Here is a 21,500-nt window from a genome sequence, read left to right on the forward strand (position 1 = left end):
TAGTAATGTTATTGCATTAAACAGTATTTCAAAGTAGCATTTAAGTGGAGTAAAGTTATGAACTATATCGATAAAAGTACCTGCTGGAAAAAAAACGAGTACTGAAGTAAAAAAGTAGGCTAGTAAATTTAAAATGGAAAATCTCAGGGCTATTGCGTAAATGTGCACTTCCCCCCCAAAAGTGAAGTTTAAAATGACTGTTAAGATTACAGTGCATAAATCTCTTGTGCTTTTCTTTATTTATGAACCGGCATTATTCTTTTATGGCTTTTATTTTGGTATTTCCAGTAAATGTGGACTTGTTTGTTGTGAAAAGAGGGACATTATGTATGATGCAGTTGTTTAAGCAGTCAGAAAGCTAGAACACTGTAACTGCATTGAGGAATAAGATTAATTACTATTTATATTTATCCATTTTGTTTATTTTCATGTTATTCACATGTTGGTGTGTGTATTGGGCAATATCACCAAGTCAGGTTTTAAATTCAGAATTTCTACATGGGAGGCTGTGGCTCAGACGGTAGAGTGGGTTGAACACTAATCAGAAGGTTGGTAGTTCAATCCCCAGCTCCTCCTGTCCACATGCCCAAGTGTCCTTGAGCAAGACACTGAACCCTAAGTTGCTCCCGATGGTGTACCATCAGTGTGTGAATGTTCTCCTGATAGCAGCACCTTGCATGGTGATTTGTTTCATTAGTGTATGAATGGGAAAACAGTGTTAAAGCGCTTTGAGACCAAAAGGTGATAAAGCGCTATACAAGTACAGACCATTTACCATTTTACTATGAATAAAATATACTAAGAAATATAGCTTGTGTTCACAACATAAAAATACATAATCACAGGAAATTATTAGAGAAACAAGACTTTATTTGAATCTACTATATAGCTTGACTGTGTATGAAGGGCTGGGGGGCTTTTAATTTGAAACGGATAGAAGAAGTTAGGACATTTGACAGACCAATGGTTACTTCAGCCTTTGACATTTTAATCTTTTAATGTCGGTACAGTCTATGGCACCCGCCAAAAGAGTAACCGGGAGCTTGTCATGTTACACCAAAGAGCAAAATGTGGAAGTAGCCACCTTGACCACTGCCCCATTGCAAAAATAAATAAAAACATAGTTAAAAGACAAGAAATGAAAATATTAAGAATATAAAAATGAATTAAAAGCCATCTTATAAAAAAAAAATGTTTTACACGAGGGCACTGAACTAGTCTGGTCACAATGGAAATGGAAATCTGCTCAGTGTTTCCATTATGGATTTCGAGATGCTCTCGCATTGTAATTTTCTTGTTTTGAAAATGTCAGAGCTGTGTGTAGGATGAGTCAGCTCGCAGCCAGGCCAGTGGTTTAATCTGCGTTTGAAGCCAGTGTGTCTGCTGCCATCTAGCGGTGAATCAACGGTACTGTGCGTCGCTGAGGAAGAGGAGAAGAAGGCGACAGAAACATGCCAATCCATCGCACCTGACAAGTCAAATCGGGGTGGTCTCTTTGTGGCTGTGGTTCCTTTGCCATACAGTAGATTCTGCTTTTATCCGTTTTTTTTAATCACGCCGCTTGACTGACTAAACAGAGACAAGCGTGGAGGCTGTACATATACAGGACATGTTGTGACACCAGCAACAGGTAGAGTCGCTTTTACATACCTTTGCTGGCAAAACAACACCGCAATTGTTCAAGGAGGAAATCCGGAAGTTACCTACTTTCTGTTGAATAGCCCTAATGTCATTTTATACGTCGGACATATCGGTGAGCTGACCGAAAGGTTTTGGTATCAGTGAATGGTGACTGAAGGTTTTTTGGTAATCCGGGAAATCGCTGCAGCATTCAGCACATACTCACCATGCCCGTCCACAGGAGGCAGGTAGGTGAATTGATTCTATAATGCTGAGATTATATGGATAAATAATGGAGCTGTTCTGAAGCCTTGCCATGTTACCAAAGGCCTGCTGTTCAACATGACTGCCAGTCCTGTATTTATCAAATTTAACTCCAACAAAGACTCATTGCAATGCATCAAAAGATCCAAAGATTACACAGACATATTCACACAAATCAAGACCTGGCTACAGATTCATGTTTTAATCTGAGCTGGGCATGTATGAGATGTTTGTATTTTCCACTGGTATCACAGTGTAGAGATTGTATGTTTGTCACACCTTCACTGTCGGTGAATCTCATGGATCAACATAAAGGTGAGAGCAATGTTAGCCTGTCATACTGTTCAAGCAGGTTAGATGATCCCTCTGCATACAGACATGGTGAGTCAGGATCACCACAGGTTTTTCTCAGCACAGTGGCATTTGTGGACACACCCCCATGTTATAGTTAGACAGGATTCTTTCATAGATAATGACATCTCTAATGATCCTTACATACTTATTATCCCATATCAGTGGACTCGTGAAACCTAATTATCTTTTAGAATAAAATCATTTTTGACTCGCTTTTCATACCATTTTAAAATCAAGTGCTTGTGGTTGTTTACATTCTCCTAGTAATATTTTTCATTATTTTAATTTGAAGCCAAGTATTGAGCTGCTGGAATTGATGGGAGTGGTAAGAGAGAATGGCAACGAACAGACATCATTTCCTCCTGTGGTAAGATTCTTAATGTGCCCGCTTTAAGAACATGCCAACTAGTCCTGGTCATCTTAATTCACACATTAATATTGTACCATATAATACAGCATCTGTAAGTCTGACTTTGGCGCATCGTTTCTGTCACACAGCACACACCACTGTCATATGACTATGTCCTGGTTGCAAAAACAATTAATGACCAGGAGCGAGAGTCTTTCAAGAAGCAAACTGAATACGTTGATGAACTGAAAAAAAAGAACTTCAAAGTTACAGTAAGTCTTTGATACTCAACCAAACAACGCCTACTTGTTTTCACGGATATTATGCATTTCCACAAAGTCCTGTTAGTTCTGTTCCAGAGGTTACACAGGTCATTCATTCATCTTGTCATGATTTATTCCTGTCAGAAAATCATCGATGATGATCTCGTCTTCTATGGTATTCAAGCACCCAAAGAAATATTTGAGAAGTACAGATATCTGCTCAAAGTGTCCGATGCCTGTAACTGGAGCTCAGATCAGAACAGTGTACCTCTCAGTACAAGGTAAACCATGTAACTGCAGCTTATTTTAGCATTTTTAACAATCACTGGTGCAATTTAAAGCATCCGTAATGTCCCCCAAATGATGTTACTGTTACAAATTGCTTGTTCTTATGCATATTATATCTGATGTCTTTTTTTATTTAGACGATACAATTATTTTTTATAAACCTGTGATGTGTAGATTAAATCTGTGTTTGTTTGTATGTGATATTATAGATGATCCATAAAAAAAATTACTGAATTAATTGACTTCGTTTAGCTGTAAATGCGACACTTGTTATTGTTTCAGGATAAGGATTGTCCACTTCATATTAAATCACACCCACATCCATTCAGGAGGTGAGAAAAAATTATTCACAGTCAAATTTTATTTGACCAGACACTTAATTTAAAATAAAGTTTTACCTGTTAATCTTTACAGAGGGACTGCGGGATCTCATGAGGATCAAGGTTTTTGAAGCCAAGTTCTGTTTACATGAGGTAAAATTCCTAGAATACATATTTTTACAACCTTGTTTTTATACACCAAGTATTATTATAAACTTCTAGGTGCAAATTGTCATCAGGGTTTGGACAGGAACTGGACAGTCGGTTGCTTTGCACAAAAGCTTTTAGTAATCTTTTACTTTGGAATGTTGTATGAACAGTAGACATGAACAAAAGTAGTCCTTACAGAAGATGGTATCAATAATTGTTTAAGATCAGATGAGAATGATTGGATTATCCACAGTCAGTATGTGTCAGGGCTTTCTCCATTTAGATCCTCATTCTTTGGTTAAAAATAGTGACACTATTATGCTTCTACAATTATGAAGTGAAACTTGGCATTGGATTTCCAAAACAATATATTGCATGCCAAAAAAGTATTTGTTCGCAGAGTCATATTAATCTAGTGAGTCATCCAATGTTGTGAGTAAGTGGGCATGTTTGTGAGCATGCACTGATACATATGTGAACATGTAAGCATGTACATGTTTGTACTTCTGTTTTATTCACAACCACATGTAAGTGTCCTGGAAATGTAAATGTATTTTATACATTTGTACAGTTTATGATTATATTGTGAGGCAGTATTGATTTTGGATGCTCTTATTTGTATAAATCAACGTGAAAATCTGTTAAAAATGTCAGTAGATTTTATATTTAAACTGTAACCTTCTATTGTCACTATACTATAACTGTATGTTGTGTTAACCAGTTCGTACAAAGCTCTTCTTCGTGTCGGTGATTTCCTTTGATTTTGTGTCCTTTTGCTTTCAGAAACGGAGACAGAGAGAGCTGAAAGAGAACTGGGCACGATGGACAGCCTGTCTCCAAGGGCAACCCATAACTGCTGTCAGGTTTGAACTGCAACACAACAACCTATTCATTATTTTGCTTTTATCTCTATACAGTTGCAGCGATGGCAGCATTATTGCTTTGGAAACAAGACAACAACAAACATGGCACTAATAAGATGCAGGCATTGTTTGGAACCATTATTTGAGATTAAGTGCAGTATGTAATGCAGGTTGGGGTTAAGGAGACAAAGTCTTTGTCTTTAGATTCACTTGTATACTGAGAATGCAATGCATCACCATGAATTATGCTTGTGCTTGTAAGTGAGAGGAGCAACCATGATATTTACCTCACATAATGTTAGTCATATAAAAGGCTAATTGAATATGTTTCATATGACTGTTAATATGATATTTAAGATACAATTTCAGCTTTTTTTTTTTATTGTTTCTCTCACATTTGGCGAATCAGCAGAAGGCTGTGGCAAGATATCAGTCCTGAACTGGTTGTTGTCAACAGTGTAATTATTTTCAATACCGCAAAGTCAGAACACGTGAAAAGAAAACACTCCACCTCAAGTGTCTTCAGCCACTTTAGCAGCTAAGTGAGGCTCAGCTGCACGGCAGGGCTTTAAGCTGAATGCTAGCGTCAGCATGCTAATATACTCACACTAAGTGACATCCTGAGGTTTAGCAGGTACATTTACCAAGGTCACTATTGTAAGTCAGTGTGTTAGCATTATAACATTTGCTATTTAGCACTAAACACAAACAGCAGCTGTGACTGATGGGAAATGTCATTAGTTTAGCAGATATTTGGTCACAAACATTAAAAAACATTTTTTAAAAAAAACAAAACATTTTTTTAAATATTTTTTTACTGCTATTTACTGCTATTTTATTGCTTTTCTATTATTCTATTCTATTCTATTATTCTATTCTATTATTTCTATTATTATCTCATTGCTTCTGTATGCTGCTGTAGCGAAAAAATTTCCCCTCGGGGATTAATAAAGTAACTACCTAACCTAACCTAACCTAAACCAAAGTACTGGACAAAGTGAAACTTTGACCGGTTACTTGCACTAGATGAAAAGAGAAAGGGATCGTCAAAGTCAGTAGCATTCACCCTCTGAGGAACATAAATGTCTGTGCAACGTTTCATGTCATTTTGTCTGATAGTAGAAATATTTCTCTGTGGACTTATGTGGTGCATCGACCACTGACTAAAATAAAAAATACTTAGATATACCATATCCTGTACTGTATGCTAAGTATAGCATTGCATAGTGAACATAATGTATTGTGTGTGATGTAAAGCTCTTAGATAAAGTACATATATGCCGTAAACTGATTCAGTTTTCAAAAAGAAAGCATAAACTTTGACAATAATTTATATAATATAATGTACATATCTGTACATCTCTCCTTATTATGTTTGAGCATGCGTGTGTGTTCTTACATAATAGGAACTACTTTGGAGAGAAAGTGGCCTTGTACTACCTGTGGTTGGGCTGGTACACATATCTCCTCATCCCACCTGCACTCATAGGCATCATCGTCTTCCTCTATGGCCTTTCCTTCTTCAACACCTCACCCCTCATGTAAGTTTTTCTACAGATTTCTGTCATTACCTGTGTCATAGTAGAGCATTTCCTCTGTGATAACCAGGCTTACTGTCTTGTAGAAAGGAGGTTTGTGAGGCTGACACAGTCATGTGTCCACTTTGTGACAAGGGCTGCAAAGTATGGCAGCTCTCTGACACCTGCTCATATGCCAAGGTATGTGAATACGTTTACTACTTTATAGCTGAATGGTAAATTATGTTGGTGCTCACTGCTGTTCTTTTTAACTACAGATTAGCCTGCTGTTCGACCATAATGGCACAGTGCTCTTTGCGATGTTCATGGCAGTGTGGGGTGAGTTTGTCAGTATTCAGATAGAAGTTTACAATAAATTAGTGTCGTATATAATAGTCATACTTCACAGCCATTAATTAATTGCCATGCAATAGGCACATTTATGAACTGAAAATCAGGGTGCAGAACTCAGCCAATACTGTTATTTATTTGTCCAATCGTTTTTGGCTATACAGGACACCTTGCACAAACGAGTCTTTTATCTGCCTTAGATTTATTTAATCCGACTGCCAGTTTTTTTGATCACTGAGATGTGCACTGCCAAGGAGATGCCACATCACTGAGCAAACCTACACTTCCTGGCTACTCACATCTTAATCAGCCCAGGCCATCTGGCCGTGGGGGTGGTCAAGCAGTCATCTATAAGAACATATAAATGCTTTTTCACCACCTTACTCCGCTTTTCTACTTTTAGTGTCTCTGTTTTTGTGGATGTTTAAAATCTGCTATTAAATCTCTTCTCGTATCAAACTCATACGGTAGAAAATAGGGATTTAGTTAATGACAATTTACTTAACCAAAGTTAATCATCAGAACTGTAGAACAAGAATGGTTAACTCGAACAGCCACTGCCCTCTTCAATAAAAACTGAAAGTGAATGCATGAGTGTATGAGAGGAAGGGGGAGGGGGAGACACAGAAAGAGAAAATATCAAGCACAAAACAAACATTGTAATGAGAGGACATAATATGTCCAGCTGAATGGAAGTCTCTCTCTAAGACCAATTCAAAGCTTGTTAAAAGTAATACACTGTAATTTTGCAATAAGTGACTGAACAAACTAAACAAAGACTGGAACTCATATAATACAATTTATCATCAAAGTAGCAGTTAACAGTAAGAGAGTTTTCGGCTTCCAGTCATATTTTTTTTATTTTTAACTGAACCAAACTGTTGTCTAAGTTGTCTGACTGATACAGTAGCTTCATGTCCAAGTTGTCCCAACACTGTAAAACAAAAAAAAATCATAGGATATTAAACCTCAATAAAAAAAAAAAAACACATCAACATTTTCATATTCTCCAGTGAAATATTAATTCAGACCACATTAACACTTGTGTTTGTAACACTTTACACAATGGACTTGTTTGATGAAAACTGTTAATGTCATTGAGTGTCCATATTTTTTGCGGGAAAGGCTTCGACACCTTATATATATTCTTGTTTTTCACAGCAACACTGTTTCTGGAGTTCTGGAAGAGACATCGGGCTTCCTATGTGTGCGAGTGGAAAGTGTCTGATTGGTCTGAGGAGGAGGTACGATTTGTTTTATACATTACACCTCATTTCAGTGCGACGACAGTGCTCGTTGGATTTCATGATTGTGTTTGGTTTTTCTTTTACACTCAATTATAGGAAGAGCTGATCCTGGAAATTGTGAACAATGCAGAGTGTGAACCAAAAACGTTTAAGCACTCGTACCTGCGCAGCACTCTGGTATTGGTCTGCGTCACATTTATGGTGAGAAACCTGTTATTCTTCCACTCTTCTGTTCAATGTATTTAAAAAAGGATGAACGATCTTCATCTTTGGAGTTCAGGTTAAGATAATGATCAGGTTGAAGTTAGGTGAGGTTCCGGGTTAGGCCTGTATTTGACAGCATGAAGGTAAGATTTAAGTGCCGATGCAGAAGAACAGTGACAAAAACAAGTGTTTTGGGGTTTCCACAGATACTGGTGATCATCGGCCTGACACATGTCTTGGTGGTGTTCAGGGTGATCGCAGCGGGGTTTTTGGCTAAGGGATCGTGGGAGTTCCTGAGAAACTACTCCAGCAGCGGAGCAATGATGTTGGGTGCCGTCCTCCATTACTTCATCATCACTGTCATGACTCGGGTACACAGATCTCTAACAGTGAATCTCTGTCGTCCTCGTGATATTCTCTGTGACTCTGATCATGTCTTTGTGTTTGCAGATCAACAGGATCGTGGCCATGAAACTCTGTGATATAGGTATGTTTAATCTACCGACTCTCATTATTTAACATTTTTATATTGTGCCAAGTTTCAAAGAAATTATGTTATCACTAATGTCATGTGAGCTGAAGCAGGAAGACAGGTACAGTCAGGAAGCAGGTCACACAGATAGCAGGCAGGAAGGTTGTGTCCCATTAGACTGAGAGTGAAAACTGTCTTGAATGAAGTGACCCAAAACCAATGTTACAAATACAGCTGGACTGTTTTTTTTCCTGCTCACGTTCTGTTAGTCTGTCAACATTCTTGGAACAAATAACCACAAATGGTTTAAAACTATTTCAAATGGGAAACCCAAAATCAAACACTCAAAGCAGAGCTGCCACTACCTGATTTACATTAATACATTTTTACTACACAGTAGGAACGCTGTGTTTATGTCACAGGGTTCGGGGTTTAGATTGGACATTGGAATTGGGACACCATATGTGAGCAGTTGTAAAGATGTGTGATAGGTCAGGTCATATCCAGAGGAAGGAAACACAACTGACAGCATGGCACAGGATGTAAAATATTCCAGAGGATACACCAGGAGTGGGGAGAGAGAGTCTGAGGTTGGAGACCTATGCAGAAGAGGAAGACAGAGAAGCAATGAACATGAAAATATGGGGTAGTGCATTATTGTTCACTGTCATGTAGAATATATCTGAGCTCCTCTGTATCCTCTTGGCCTGGATGCCCATCAGTAACCTAGCAGACCGTTTTTACCGTAGATATTTTGACTTGTCTTAGCAGGGGAATTACACGTTGAAGGTAATAACATGAATAAATAAATACTGTGTCAGTAAGTCAAGTCTGCCTTATATCAGTAATGTAACTAAAATGCATCCATCATAAAGATGATCAATTCAAACTGTGCTTTTCAAAATACTACATTTCAGTTACCTGCATGACAAAAGGTGTATTTGGGCTTAGTGGAGCACCCAAAGTACAAACATGATGTGCCAAGTCGACTATCAAAACTGACCCAATAATGTCTGATAATTCACAATGACATCAGATTTTAATACTTAAATATATTATATTAATATTATTTCCACCCAATATAGAATATTTAAGATAAATTATAAGTGAAGAGGGGTAATAATGTAATCACAGTTTAATTTTGAATCATTGTATGTGTAATAGGGCTCCTCTTGAGTGTGTGAGGTTGTGCCATCTACTGGCTAAATATAGAAATGCATGCACACTGACATCCACTGACATGAGGTCTGTCTTTACCAGAGAAAACAAGGTCATTTGCTGCCACAGAGAAGAACTTCACAGTCAAGATGTTCACTTTCCAGTTCTTCACCTACTTCTCCTCTCTCATCTATGTGGCATTTTTTCTTGGGAGGTAAGAACTTGTGTAAAAGACCCGTTGTCAGATCTTATCAAACCTGCTTTCCTGCCTTGATTTACTTTTCTGAAGCTGAAGCATGTGTGACAAATAATGGCTTATTTTGTAACATACGTTTTAGGATAAATGGCCATCCCGGTGATTATGTACGAATTGCCGGGGAGTGGAGACTGGAGGAGGTGAGCAAACATGGATCTGTATCCCTCTTAAAACAACTAAACTGACACATTCACATCCATTTTTTGGTTTAAAATATCTGACTTTATTCCAAACATGTAACTCTGTTTTGTGAAGTGTCACCCCAGCGGATGTCTCACAGACCTGTTCATCCAAATGACCATTATAATGGTACTAAAGCAAACCATCAGCAATGTCTTTGAGTTTACTGGCCCGTAAGTATACATTACTTTTTTAATGACATATTGCATGTGAAATGTGTTGTCCACTTTTCCTGGACTGACTAATGCTGTCTCTTCTTTGCATCAGCTGGTTCTGCACGCTTTTGAAGGGGAGAAGAACCCAGAAGCTACAGAGGAAATGTGCCCACTGCTATCTGAAAGATGAATCAGAGGTCAGAAATGGAGCAGAGCTATGCGAAAACTGCAAGCTTCGAGACTGGCACAGCAACTACCGTCTGAATGATGTGGACTCTTTCAGCCTGTTCACTGAGTTTCTGGAGATGGGTACGTTCTCTCTCCAATGCTTTAACAACAAACACAGTCTGCACTAAACTATTTTGACAGATGCTGTAATAAGTTTCTTTACTGTGTCCTCAGTGATCCAGTTCAGCTTCACCACCATCTTTGTGGCTGCATTTCCTCTTGCTCCTCTGCTGGCCCTAATTAATAATATCATTGAGATACGCTTGGATGCCATTAAGATGGTCACTCTGGAGCGCAGAATGGTCCCCAAGAAAACCAACGATATCGGTTAGAGTCACTTATGACCAAATAATTTATTCATTAACTCTTTATCATGGCCTTGTGGCAGTGAAATAACCTGTAGGTCTTGTTTACACGTTTACCCTTCTCCTCAGGCGTGTGGCTAGACATACTGGAGGCTATTGGTGTCTTAGCTGTCGTTGCGAATGGCCTGGTCATTGGTGTGTCCTCGGACTTTATCCCTCGGCTGGTGTATCGTTTCCGCTACGGCCCGTGTGCCAACGGCACAGTGACTGATATCGAGTAAGAACTGAGCGCATTCCTCAGGAAATAGTTTGTGTTTTGCAATGATCTGTGCAACAACACATTTCTCTCCTGTTCCAGCTGCATGGTTGGCTACATCAGCAACACTCTCTCCATCGCAAAAATGAACGATAACAACAAAACGTTTTCATCCAACCAGATGGTCACTTCAAATGGCTTAAATGTCACGTACTGCAGGTTTGTTCTCTTTTAATTGTATTTTCCCTCCACAGCTGAAGTCATTTAACTTGCATGACTCTGACATTTCGTTTTCAACAAAGAAAAATGTCTGCAGTATACTCATATTCTGTTATTATACTGGTAGAAGTGTACTGTTCCTGTTAGGACTGTGTAACCTCAGGAAATAAAAGTATTGTAGGAGTTGACATTCTCCTAGAATTAAAGTGTTTGGGCATCCTTGCAGTTTATCATTCAATGTGTGTTGATGTTTAAAAAAAAAAAAAACCCACTAATAACTGGTCTGGTCTTCTTCACAGCTATAAAGACTACAGGAGCAGTGAGGACTATAGTTTTACACCACAGTTCTGGCTGATCTTAGCTGTGCGTTTTGCATTTGTCATCCTCTTTGAGGTAAGCCTTTTCACACCTTGATAAAGCTAGACATTACACTCATGCATTGATTTATTTGAGCAGTTTTTAACCACATCTTCCCAGCTATGTTTGTTTAGAAGCTCAAAGTGTCAAAGTCCTGAACTGTGTGTGTTGAGTTTCAACAAAATCAGAACGTGTGAATGAAACCATTTCATATTTTAACAGGTAGAACGAGAGATTACATTCTTAACATTGTTCTCTCTGCCCTCAGCATGTTGTCGTCATATGCAAATTCATTGCAGCCTGGTTTGTACCGAGCGCTCCCATGCAAGTGAAGAATGACAGACTCTTTGATAAACTCAACAGACTAAAAGAGGAACTCAGGTGAGTCTTAAATAATACAGTTGTACATGGTCACACAGACATGGCAGCTGGGTGCCAGAAAAGTACAATCTTTTTCATCAGGTTTCAAACTGTTATGCAATAGCGTAACACTGTGTTTAACTGGGATTTGGCCACGATGTGACGCGTACTGCAATGGAAACCCTAACCCACTGTGTTAGCACTTGCATGACTCTTCACTCTTTTTGGGAGATATCCATTTAAACAAAGAAATATCCCACATACATTTCATGGTACTTCAATGTAAAATGCTAAATTTAATCTTAATCGCCTCAGTGATGACTCATGAATACAAACATTTTTGTTTCTTGCAGGTCATTTGAAGCATGACAGCATTCAGAAGCCTTGATGGGAAACATTTTATCGTGAGAGCATGAACCCAGTGTTGCCTTGTGCATTGAAGTGTCCAGACTATCGCAGCATTGAGTCAACTGTGAGGCCATTAATCAGGAGTTCGGATGGAGCACTGTGGCTTTTAATATTTGCAGTCAGAAGTTAAGTGCTGTCTTTCTGGATTCTCATCCAAAACATGAACTGTGAAGACAGACTCATTTTTTTTAATTTTTTTTTTAAGATTATTCTTATTCTATATTAAGAATGCACTGATGGCTTGCTGTTGGATCTCTATATTTGTGAGGCGTTTGTGGGTGTTTTATTGAAAGCCTAAAGATCATTTATAGTGCCACTGCAAATAATGTGCTGATTGTGTTATGATATTGCCTTATATTGTTAAAAAATAAAAAGCGCTGTGATGATTGTTGCTTTATTACAGACAGAATCTGATCGTGTCTTTTGTAAATCCGACACAAGTGTTTTGCATTATGATATTTTATATTATTGAATAAAAAAGGAAACTTTTGTCCTCATTAAACATCTTTTAAATTGAAGTTTGTTGAACAAAATGTGTCATTGTTAACTATTTCTATTTGCCAAGTTACAGATTTAAGAGCAGCTCTAGGGGCATTTTCTTTCCAAGCTACTACAGTATTTCACTAACAGGTATATCAGTGTTATGTTTCAGACTGCAGCTCTTACTGAGTAGTCTGAGGTCATGTCCTCCTCTACAGTGTTGGGGAATTTGGGGGTGTTAAAGATGATTATTTATATACATCAAAGCCACAAATGGTTTCTCCTCGTGTTAGTTTTATTATTTTTGAGTCAAGCTATCATTAAATATAATTTTTAGACACACACATTTTCTAATAAAACTTCTCAATGAGAAATGCATTCCTGATCACACGGAAAGGTCTTTAAAACAGTTTAACAGTTTGATCATCATGATAAATAGAATTTAAAGAGTGTATAGTTAAACACACTCTATAGTTAGCACTCTCTAATAAGGCACACTGAAAGGGTTTGTGTGTTGTAACTTTATTAATGGTAAATAATAAGTTTACTAATAATATAATAAGTTATTCCCTTCAATAATGATTAAAGCCCTTCATTAATGACTTTAATTGTGACATTAATACATGTAGTATTGATTAGTAATTATAAAGTAAGACGTTATTGAACTGAATTACAATACATTGGAAAATAAATGTATTGGCCATTGATACCTTAAACAAAACAATACCGTTTGTATTCTCTCTTTTGGTCTCCTTACTTTAGTACTTCTTAAATCTTCTTTAGCCCTGGTTGGAAAAATGAGCCAATAAATCTGAATTCACTTGACTTGAATGTATTTTGGTGAGTTTTCCTGCAATATCTCCAGGAAGTTTCATTGCAATATCTCCAGGAAGTTTCATTGCAATATCTCCAGGAAGTTTCACCGGAACGCAGGTAGAAGCCGGTGTGAGCGTCACGTGACCACGAGCAGCCAATCGAGCTTCAGGTTTTTCCAGGTGCAGTTGATCCCAGAAGGCTGACGTCTGCTTAGTCTCCTCTGCGGCTCTGTGTTACTGAACTGCACCAATCTTAACACACACAGTCTTACAGGTAGTGATGTAGGTCAGCTAAACGTCTCTACTCGGTTCATATCTAACCCGAGGGAGGAGGAAGAGGAAAACTGCCGCTCATGGCTGTGATTTTAGTTGCTTTCATGGTGGTGTGCTCCGGGTTATGGAACAGGACTTTCCTCGCAGTCGGTAAGGATGTACAAGATTAAAATTCACTTGAATTTGCTCGGATATGATAGGTTTAAACGTTGTTTGTAACTCCCCTTTTAAAAACATTACATCTTTTTGGAGTTGTAGGATTCAGTTTGTTGGTTTGGGGCACATTTGTACATTTTAAAACCACAAGTCACAATCAAATTTGCGGGATGCTCGATAGGTAAATACTTGGTCAGTACACATGTCAGTGTGTACAGGGTCATCAGTCACATGCTGTTCCCCGGCAACTCGACCGGTCTCGGACTATGGACCCGGATGTGTCTGTGTTTGAGAAACTGTGCAAGAAAAAAAAAAAAAAGTACAAAGAGAAAGTCCCAGACCGACTAAAGAGGGCATTTGTGCAGGTTACATTGGTTTTGGTTGTGGCCACAATGAGCGCATGCGCCGAATATCTTGAAGAACAAGTCAGGATTTAATGGGGCATTTGTCATTAGTTTGTTTGATGTGTTTAATTATTCCCTGGCAGAATCAGATAAGTGTGATAGTTTAAATGGAACTGTGTTGTTAGCATTTAATTTGTTCTCAACAGTAAATTATTTTTTTAATTCAATTTTTTTTTTTTTTTTTTAATCGAAGTCAGCAAAACACCCCATTTGCTCAGAGTCTGCCAGGGTGAAAGAGTAAACAACTTCCCCTTCATGCACCATTAAACAGTGTCAGTGAACAAGGTACACTGAAGCTGAACACAGCCTTGTGCTGCTCCACAGAGCGAGTGCAAACTGTTTGCATCAGCAGACTGTATGCAAAGTGTTTAATGAAAAGGAAGTGAAGCCAGTTTCCAAGTATTTTCTTAATATGGATCACACAACATAAATCATGGAATATTGTATGCAGGTATGGGTCACATTAGCATTAGGTACAGTCTCAGGTTAACAACACTGTGTAAGCCCCCCCGTCTCTGTTTGCAGGTCAGACTTGTGTAAATGAGAGCATGTTTAAGGAGCAGGTGGTTTTTATGGGGCAGCAGGGGCCTCCTTATCAGCTGCAGTGCCCCCTGCACCCTGCACAGCCTCAGCCCCCCCCCCAAACCCAGCTGACCTGGCAGAAGGATTGTCTGCCGCTCCACAGTCAGGAGGGGAAGACCTACCTGGAGTTTGCCAGCCTCAGCTTGGAAGACCAAGGAAATTACACTTGTATGCAACACGGCAACAGCACAGCCTCATTCACAGTGCAGCTCATAGTTAAGGGTAAGTATGTGTAAAGTGTAATGAAGTCATCTCAAACCTGGTACTGTAATTGTCTGGCTCTCGCCGTAAGCTATTATTTGTCCCAGCAGCAAACTTAGACTTTGTGTGGGGGTGTTGAAGGGGCTAGTTGAACGGATACACCTGCAAAGAGGCTTTTTGTTTCAGCATGTCCTCTGGTAGAAGTCTCAGCTGCGACCTGGCAGTGCACATGAAGGCCTCTATTGTCTGGAGCTCTTGCAGTGCACACAGATAACAGTGGCATGTCTTTACACAGAATCTCAGTGCTCCAAAGCTCCAGAATTTAAACCAAATGGGGGCCTGACTGAACTCTGGAGGAATGTGGGATCCAAGGTAACACTGAATTGCACTGCTCTCCTCTGGGACTCATTAGAGGAGCATTGTGACACCACGGTGCAGTGGAGCAAAGCTGGGCTGCCCCTCACCAACCACACACTTCACTTCCTGAACACATCGTCAAGGTGATTTTGAAACTTTTAAAATATTAGTTTTCCATTATTAATTGTTTACCTGTATCAAAGGCAGTATTTGTTAGATCAAGTTTCTGTCCTTGTTATCAGTTACCCTGGTGGCGGCCAGGTGATGGTAAACAGTCTGCTCGTAATTACCATCAGAGAGCTGCAAGATTTTGGGCTCTACAGCTGCACTGTGAGGAATATTTCTTCTGACTTCAGCCTACAGAATTCAAGTAAGACAAGTTGAAGACACATGTTGGGTCATTAATGTCCTGTCCTGCATCAAGTGTCAGAGTGTCCAAAAATGTTTCTGCTACCACGGCTGTCACAATCAAGACATTTTTGTTGCTACTAATTGTCTGACAAGTAAATGTTATTAACGTCAATTTAATTGTTGTTTTCTGTTAATTTTATACCACTACTATAGTAAAAGCCCAATCATAATTTAATAATATACATACACATTATGAAGAAACACAATATTGGCATTGCACACTGGAACATATAAATCAAAATAACCCTTCTGTTTGCCTTTTAGGCTTTTAAGGAAAGATTGCACAGGTTCATTTATTACATAAATGACAGCCTAAATATACAAAACCTATTACTGAAATATAGAAATAAATGACTAATTCTGTTAGTTTCATCAAGCTGTTTCTATACAGATTAGTCAAAATGATTCTGTAAATGATTGCAGTCAACTCAATAATTGCGTTTGGGTGATTATGTAATAATTGTGACAGCCCTACCTACTACCAAAAAAACAACAACCCATTATGCACTCAAACCTGACAGAGCAGATGCAAGAAAAGGGTGGAAGTAACCAAATATGTCCTGAATCTACATATAAGTCAAAGAGTACTTTTAATATGACGAGTGTATGTAAAAACTATTTCCATACATTCAGTGCAGGAGGCAGTCACCACAGTGTGTTAACATTGTCACAGGAGATCGATTGAGGAGAACTTTGAGCAGGGCCATACCTTTAAAAAAAAAAAAAAAAAAAAATCCATATAGCATTTTTATACAGTCTATTCAGTGTCTTGGCACAGAGCCTGGCCCAGCATGTAATGAGGCAGCACCAGACCAACAGTTCAGAGTTTTTATGATTCACAACACAGATTGACTGTGATTCATTTTAATCATCCCTGAATAAATAATGCATTTGAAACGTGTTTTCTGTTGTCCTATTTTTTATACTTAAACAGACTCGGTTGCACGGACACACACTGCTAACAGAATCCATATTCTGCAGCCTGTGATGATAAGTCTTAATTCAGCTCAGTTCAATTTATTTATCCCCATTTGGACAATTAAAACGTACATACAACAGAGTGCCAACACACTTCTCTCAATGAAAACATACAAATATACCTAAATAATGATTATAATTTTCAGTTAAAAGTTGGTTTATTTTAAGTTTTGCGTTTTCATTTTGTGCCTGTTGTTGTGTTTCGGTGTTCAGACAGCCCCAGCCACACAGCTGCTGTTATTGCTGCCACTGTCCTCCTCCTCTTCCTGGCTGTAGCTGCTGTTGTTTACTCTAGGTGTCATCTGAACATCAAGTTCTGGTACAGGAACTCCTACGGAGACTATGAACTTAATGGTGAGACTTCTGCTGAAGTGACATGAGTTTATCATAAATAATAACCTAAAGTTATATTTAACTTTGCATATATAAAACTAGAGTATTTACAATGCCGGTATGTTTGTTTTTCTGCATCCTCAGATGGGAAATTATATGACGCCTATATCTCCTATGTGAACAATGACTATGACAGGAAGTTTGTCAATTTTATTCTCAAACCTCACCTGGAAAACAAAAATGGGTACAAGTTGCACCTCAATGACAACAATATCCTACCTGGTGTTGGTAAGATCACATTCTGACTCTGCAGTCTGATGTATTGTTTTAAAAGGACAAATTTACACAAATACTGTTTTTTAAATCACGCTCCTGTCTTGCAGCTTTCTGTCTGTTCTCGATCTGTAACTATTACCTCTGTTTTCCAGGAGTGGGGACACACAAGCACATTCAATTCATTGATGTTCATGTTTAAAATTTTTGTAATTGAGGATTTTCAGAATCTGCCGTCGCACTCGCCACATGTTGTTCTGGAAAACCTAATGAAATGTAAATCTGCCTACTTCTTACAATGCACCAACATTATTGCGTGTCTCCAGAACCTTCTGCAGAGCTCCTGATGAACATGAGTCGCTCTCGGCGTCTCATCGTGCTGCTCTCTCATGCTTACCTTGAACAGGACTGGTGCTCCAATAACTTCAGGTCAGACTCGCACAGACCAATTGTATTTAGAGACGAACATAGAAACAACTAACAGGAGTCTACATGCAGTATAAAACTCAGTATAATTGTTGTGGCATCATCACAATTTACCACTTGAGGTCATTGTTGCTGCTTTGTGCTGCAGCGTCTCTGTCCTGTCTTCATATACTGTGTCTGTGTGTGTTTTCAGACAGGGCCTTCTGCACTTGTTGGAGTTATGTCAGCGACCCATCATCATCATCATGTTGGAGGGTCAGTCTAAACGCATGAGGCCTGAGATCAAGCAGCAGCTCAGTGAGCACCAGCACAGCCTCACCTTACTCACCTGGAGGCACAACTCGGTGGTAAGATTCTCAATAATACTTGTACATTCAAGTGATTTTAAACACCATTATGTTTGTGTGTTTAGACAATAAGGTACATTTCATTTCAGCCAACTCGCGTTGAAAAGATATACATAGTGTAAATATAGGAATTTAGTGACCACTTTAATAGGTACGTCTGAAAAATGTATTGAACTAATGTTCAGTTTTTATTTACAATGTGAGAGAGGTTTTAATTTAACAACATGTTTATTATTGAAAGTTGTGTTGAGCTGGACTGCACTAAAGTGAAAGTGGGTTTTTGACAGATTTGATTAAAAAAAACAAATTGTCATAAAATTTAGATTCAAATGTTGCTAATTTCTGATTGGTGCATGAATGTACGTGACATCCCTTTTCTTAAACTGAGCACCGCCCACTTAAAACCTGAGAGGAGCTCAGACAGAAACAGTAGTCAGAAATCTATCAGTGAAATAATCAAAACAGTTCCAAGTGTTCATGGGAGTATTGGAGGCCAAAATTATTATTTTTATAGAATTTGTTTTTTTATCCATTGGGAGAGAAAAGAAAATCTGATTTACTGCTAAATCTGTTAAACCACAAATTATGCAGTTATAGTTATTTGTCGGTATAAAAATGTGTTTGAAAGTGATTGAATATACATTTAAGTTAAAATTAGAAACATTCAGTGACTGAAATGAGAAATTTCACATTGGTGTTTAATAAATTTGCACAGTTCTACATGGTTTCACTTTGTTATTGTGGGTAATTGAGTGTAGCTGGATGGCCAACACTGGCAGTGGTGTATTCATTTAAAATCTAAAACTACAACACAAAGTGTGTAAAAAAAAAAAGTAAATTGTTTTTGAATATCATACAAGAAAGTAACGCTTCTGTTCTTCAAAAAGTTTCAGTTCTCTTTGACTCTAGCAGCATGTTGTTCTGTGTTGTGTTTGTTGTCCACAGACTCCTTCCTCAGTCTTCTGGATGGAGCTAGCTTTAGCGATGCCTCGCGTAGTCATCTTCCGCAGTGAGTCTGCAGGTGATCCTCAAACTGTGCTGCAGGACGACAAAGACCCCATGCTGACCCTGGACCCTGACTACCTGGACTGCCGCTCAGACACCGACCCTGCTGGAGACCTGGGTAAGACCAGCAGTCACTGGGTTCACTCTTTACATAAGTCTACAAAACGCATTTGTTTATATGCACTTGTAATTAAAAGAAATGCATTTTACATTTCTGTAATACTGCAATACTTTTCTCAAATGACAGTGAGATGTAACTATTTTTGTTTAAATATTTGGTATTTAATATGAAGTCAAAATACTGAAGCGAGCATGCTCATGTTCAACAACTGTCTGGTACTGACTCTGATCCAGAGATGTCAGTGTCATGTGTTTGGCATTTCTTGTACTTTTTAGAACATAAAAAAATTACAGCCTAAATGCAAGTCTCAACCTGATGGACAGCGCAGTTGAATCTACTGTACTTTACCTTGTTTCTGACTCATTTGAATCAACAAACACTGATTCAGCTACAGTTAATCTTTAACTTTGTCACTAGGACATCTTATGAGCTTGCACATGTTTACTTTACCAGCTTGTTTGCAATGTTTTGCAATGAAAGACCATAAACAGTCATAGAAGCTAAGGTTGAACAGAGTGTTTGACATTTTGGGAATTTTCTTCTTTTTTCCCCCCTTGATTATAAGAATTACACCATTATCACAGACTCTGTGAAGTTTGCCTTCCAGCACCTCTCAAGTTGATCATTAACAAGTCATATAGATAGATAGATAGATAGATAGATAGATAGATAGATAGATAGATAGATAGATAGATAGATAGATAGATAGATAGATAGATAGATAGATAGATAGATAGATAGATAGACAGACAGACAGACAGACAGACAGACAGACAGACAGACAGACAGACAGATAGGTAGATATTCTTTCTTTCTTTCTTTCTTTCTTTCTTTCTTTCTTTCAGATTGCCTCCAGTGGTGAGGTTTAGAGGTGCTGGTAGACAGACGTTGTTCTCTTTGGACAGAACCTGGCTTGTGTTTCAGATGAGAGTGAAATAGATCCTCTCATCTAACTCTTAGCAAGAAATTGAAAAGAATATTTCCCAAAATGTTAAAATAGGGTCATCTTGTCACTGTATAGTAAAAAAAAAAAAAAGTATTTATCTCTTATAGTAAGCCTAAGGTGATGTTATCTTATGTAATAACCTGAACCAGAAATGAAGTATAAATTCAGAGATGAGACACCTATACAGCTCAGTCGATACAACACCAGAGAGGTGGAAAGGGACATTGATTTTTATACATTCGTCACCTTTTTCTCCTTCTGTTTCAGGACTTCGGCTCCCTGCGTACAAGGCTCTGGCCTGTAAAGCTCCAGTCCTCCCTGCTGTACCCATCGCATCAGCTGAGCCCAAACCCTCTGACATCGACGTGTCTGACCTGGGATCACGCAACTATGGAGCCCGCTCAGACTTCTACTGCCTTGTCACTGAGGAGGTCATTTGAGCCACACTCCTCTCAATATGCTGATCTCTAAAAAAAACAACAATACTAATGTGAAGATCACTGTTGGTATTTCTTTATATTTATGTTTCATGTAGCCAAATAATGTTTTTTTTTTTTTCTTCTGTACCGTGTTATTGAATTCAAAGTGTATCATTTTCTATTTCCACTTATTGTTGACTCATTTATAATATTTTTAAATTTATAACTGTTGTATAAAATATTTTGTGTGAAATCATCTGAAATAATTCAGTAAAACTTGTGTCTATTTAAATTTTTAATGTCACTTCATCACCAGCAGAGGGCAAAATAATGATTGATGAGATGAGATAAGGAATTTTGCTTCTTAAGCAGTTTTGTCTTCACTTCATAGTTGACGAGACACAGATGGCTCAGACTGATAAAAACAGAGAAATTATACAGCAGTCCTTAAATCATACTTAAATGTAGAAAGTTTGTTCATCCTTCAGTCAGTTGTAGCAGCAGAATTTCTGTGACTGATGATCTCATTGTTCTTTGTGTACAAGTTGAAGCATTGTGTGTGTGTGTGAGGGAAATCAACAAAATGGCAGTCAAGCAAATAAAAACACTGGTTTATTTCTCTGTACGATCTCTGTCTGCATGGAGTAATGATCAGCAGCAGTGAAATCAGAGCCTAAATGAGGGTGCAGCAGGGAAGGTCTGCTATTGTTCCTGTCTGAGCAGGAGCAAATATGTAAACAGGGAGTGGCTGACATTTCACCACGCTAGTGTCAGTCAGTTACAGCACCAAATGCTGCTACACACACACACACACACACACACACAACAC

General features: G+C 38.3%; 2 protein-coding genes across 2 annotated transcripts; both read left to right on the top strand.

The window, feature by feature from the left end:
- Nucleotides 1-1,439: 1,439 nt before the first annotated feature.
- Nucleotides 1,440-12,662, top strand: LOC138626529 (anoctamin-9). Its single transcript, XM_069708225.1, has 24 exons — nt 1,440-1,868; nt 2,531-2,605; nt 2,737-2,859; nt 2,995-3,131; nt 3,421-3,470; nt 3,553-3,611; nt 4,392-4,471; nt 5,878-6,012; nt 6,096-6,189; nt 6,267-6,327; nt 7,501-7,583; nt 7,683-7,787; nt 7,997-8,161; nt 8,241-8,277; nt 9,523-9,634; nt 9,759-9,816; nt 9,932-10,029; nt 10,124-10,320; nt 10,414-10,566; nt 10,674-10,821; nt 10,903-11,019; nt 11,319-11,412; nt 11,645-11,757; nt 12,090-12,662. The coding sequence occupies exons 1-24, from the start codon at nt 1,848-1,850 to the stop codon at nt 12,103-12,105; spliced, it is 2,331 nt and encodes a 776-aa protein (XP_069564326.1). The 5' UTR covers nt 1,440-1,847; the 3' UTR covers nt 12,106-12,662.
- A 1,026-nt stretch (nt 12,663-13,688) lies between these two features.
- Nucleotides 13,689-21,476, top strand: sigirr (single immunoglobulin and toll-interleukin 1 receptor (TIR) domain). The gene is made up of 10 exons (XM_069708226.1): nt 13,689-13,862; nt 14,798-15,076; nt 15,351-15,555; nt 15,655-15,782; nt 17,015-17,155; nt 17,279-17,422; nt 17,734-17,836; nt 18,027-18,180; nt 19,126-19,303; nt 20,520-21,476. The coding sequence occupies exons 1-10, from the start codon at nt 13,793-13,795 to the stop codon at nt 20,690-20,692; spliced, it is 1,575 nt and encodes a 524-aa protein (XP_069564327.1). The 5' UTR covers nt 13,689-13,792; the 3' UTR covers nt 20,693-21,476.
- The last annotated feature ends 24 nt before the right edge of the window (nt 21,477-21,500 follow it).

Source organism: Brachyistius frenatus, unplaced genomic scaffold, assembly GCF_029030835.1.
Source record: "Brachyistius frenatus isolate BFR_SWC_R1_liver_20210118 unplaced genomic scaffold, ASM2903083v1 Contig_74, whole genome shotgun sequence".
In the NCBI taxonomy this organism is placed as follows: domain Eukaryota; kingdom Metazoa; phylum Chordata; class Actinopteri; family Embiotocidae; genus Brachyistius; species Brachyistius frenatus.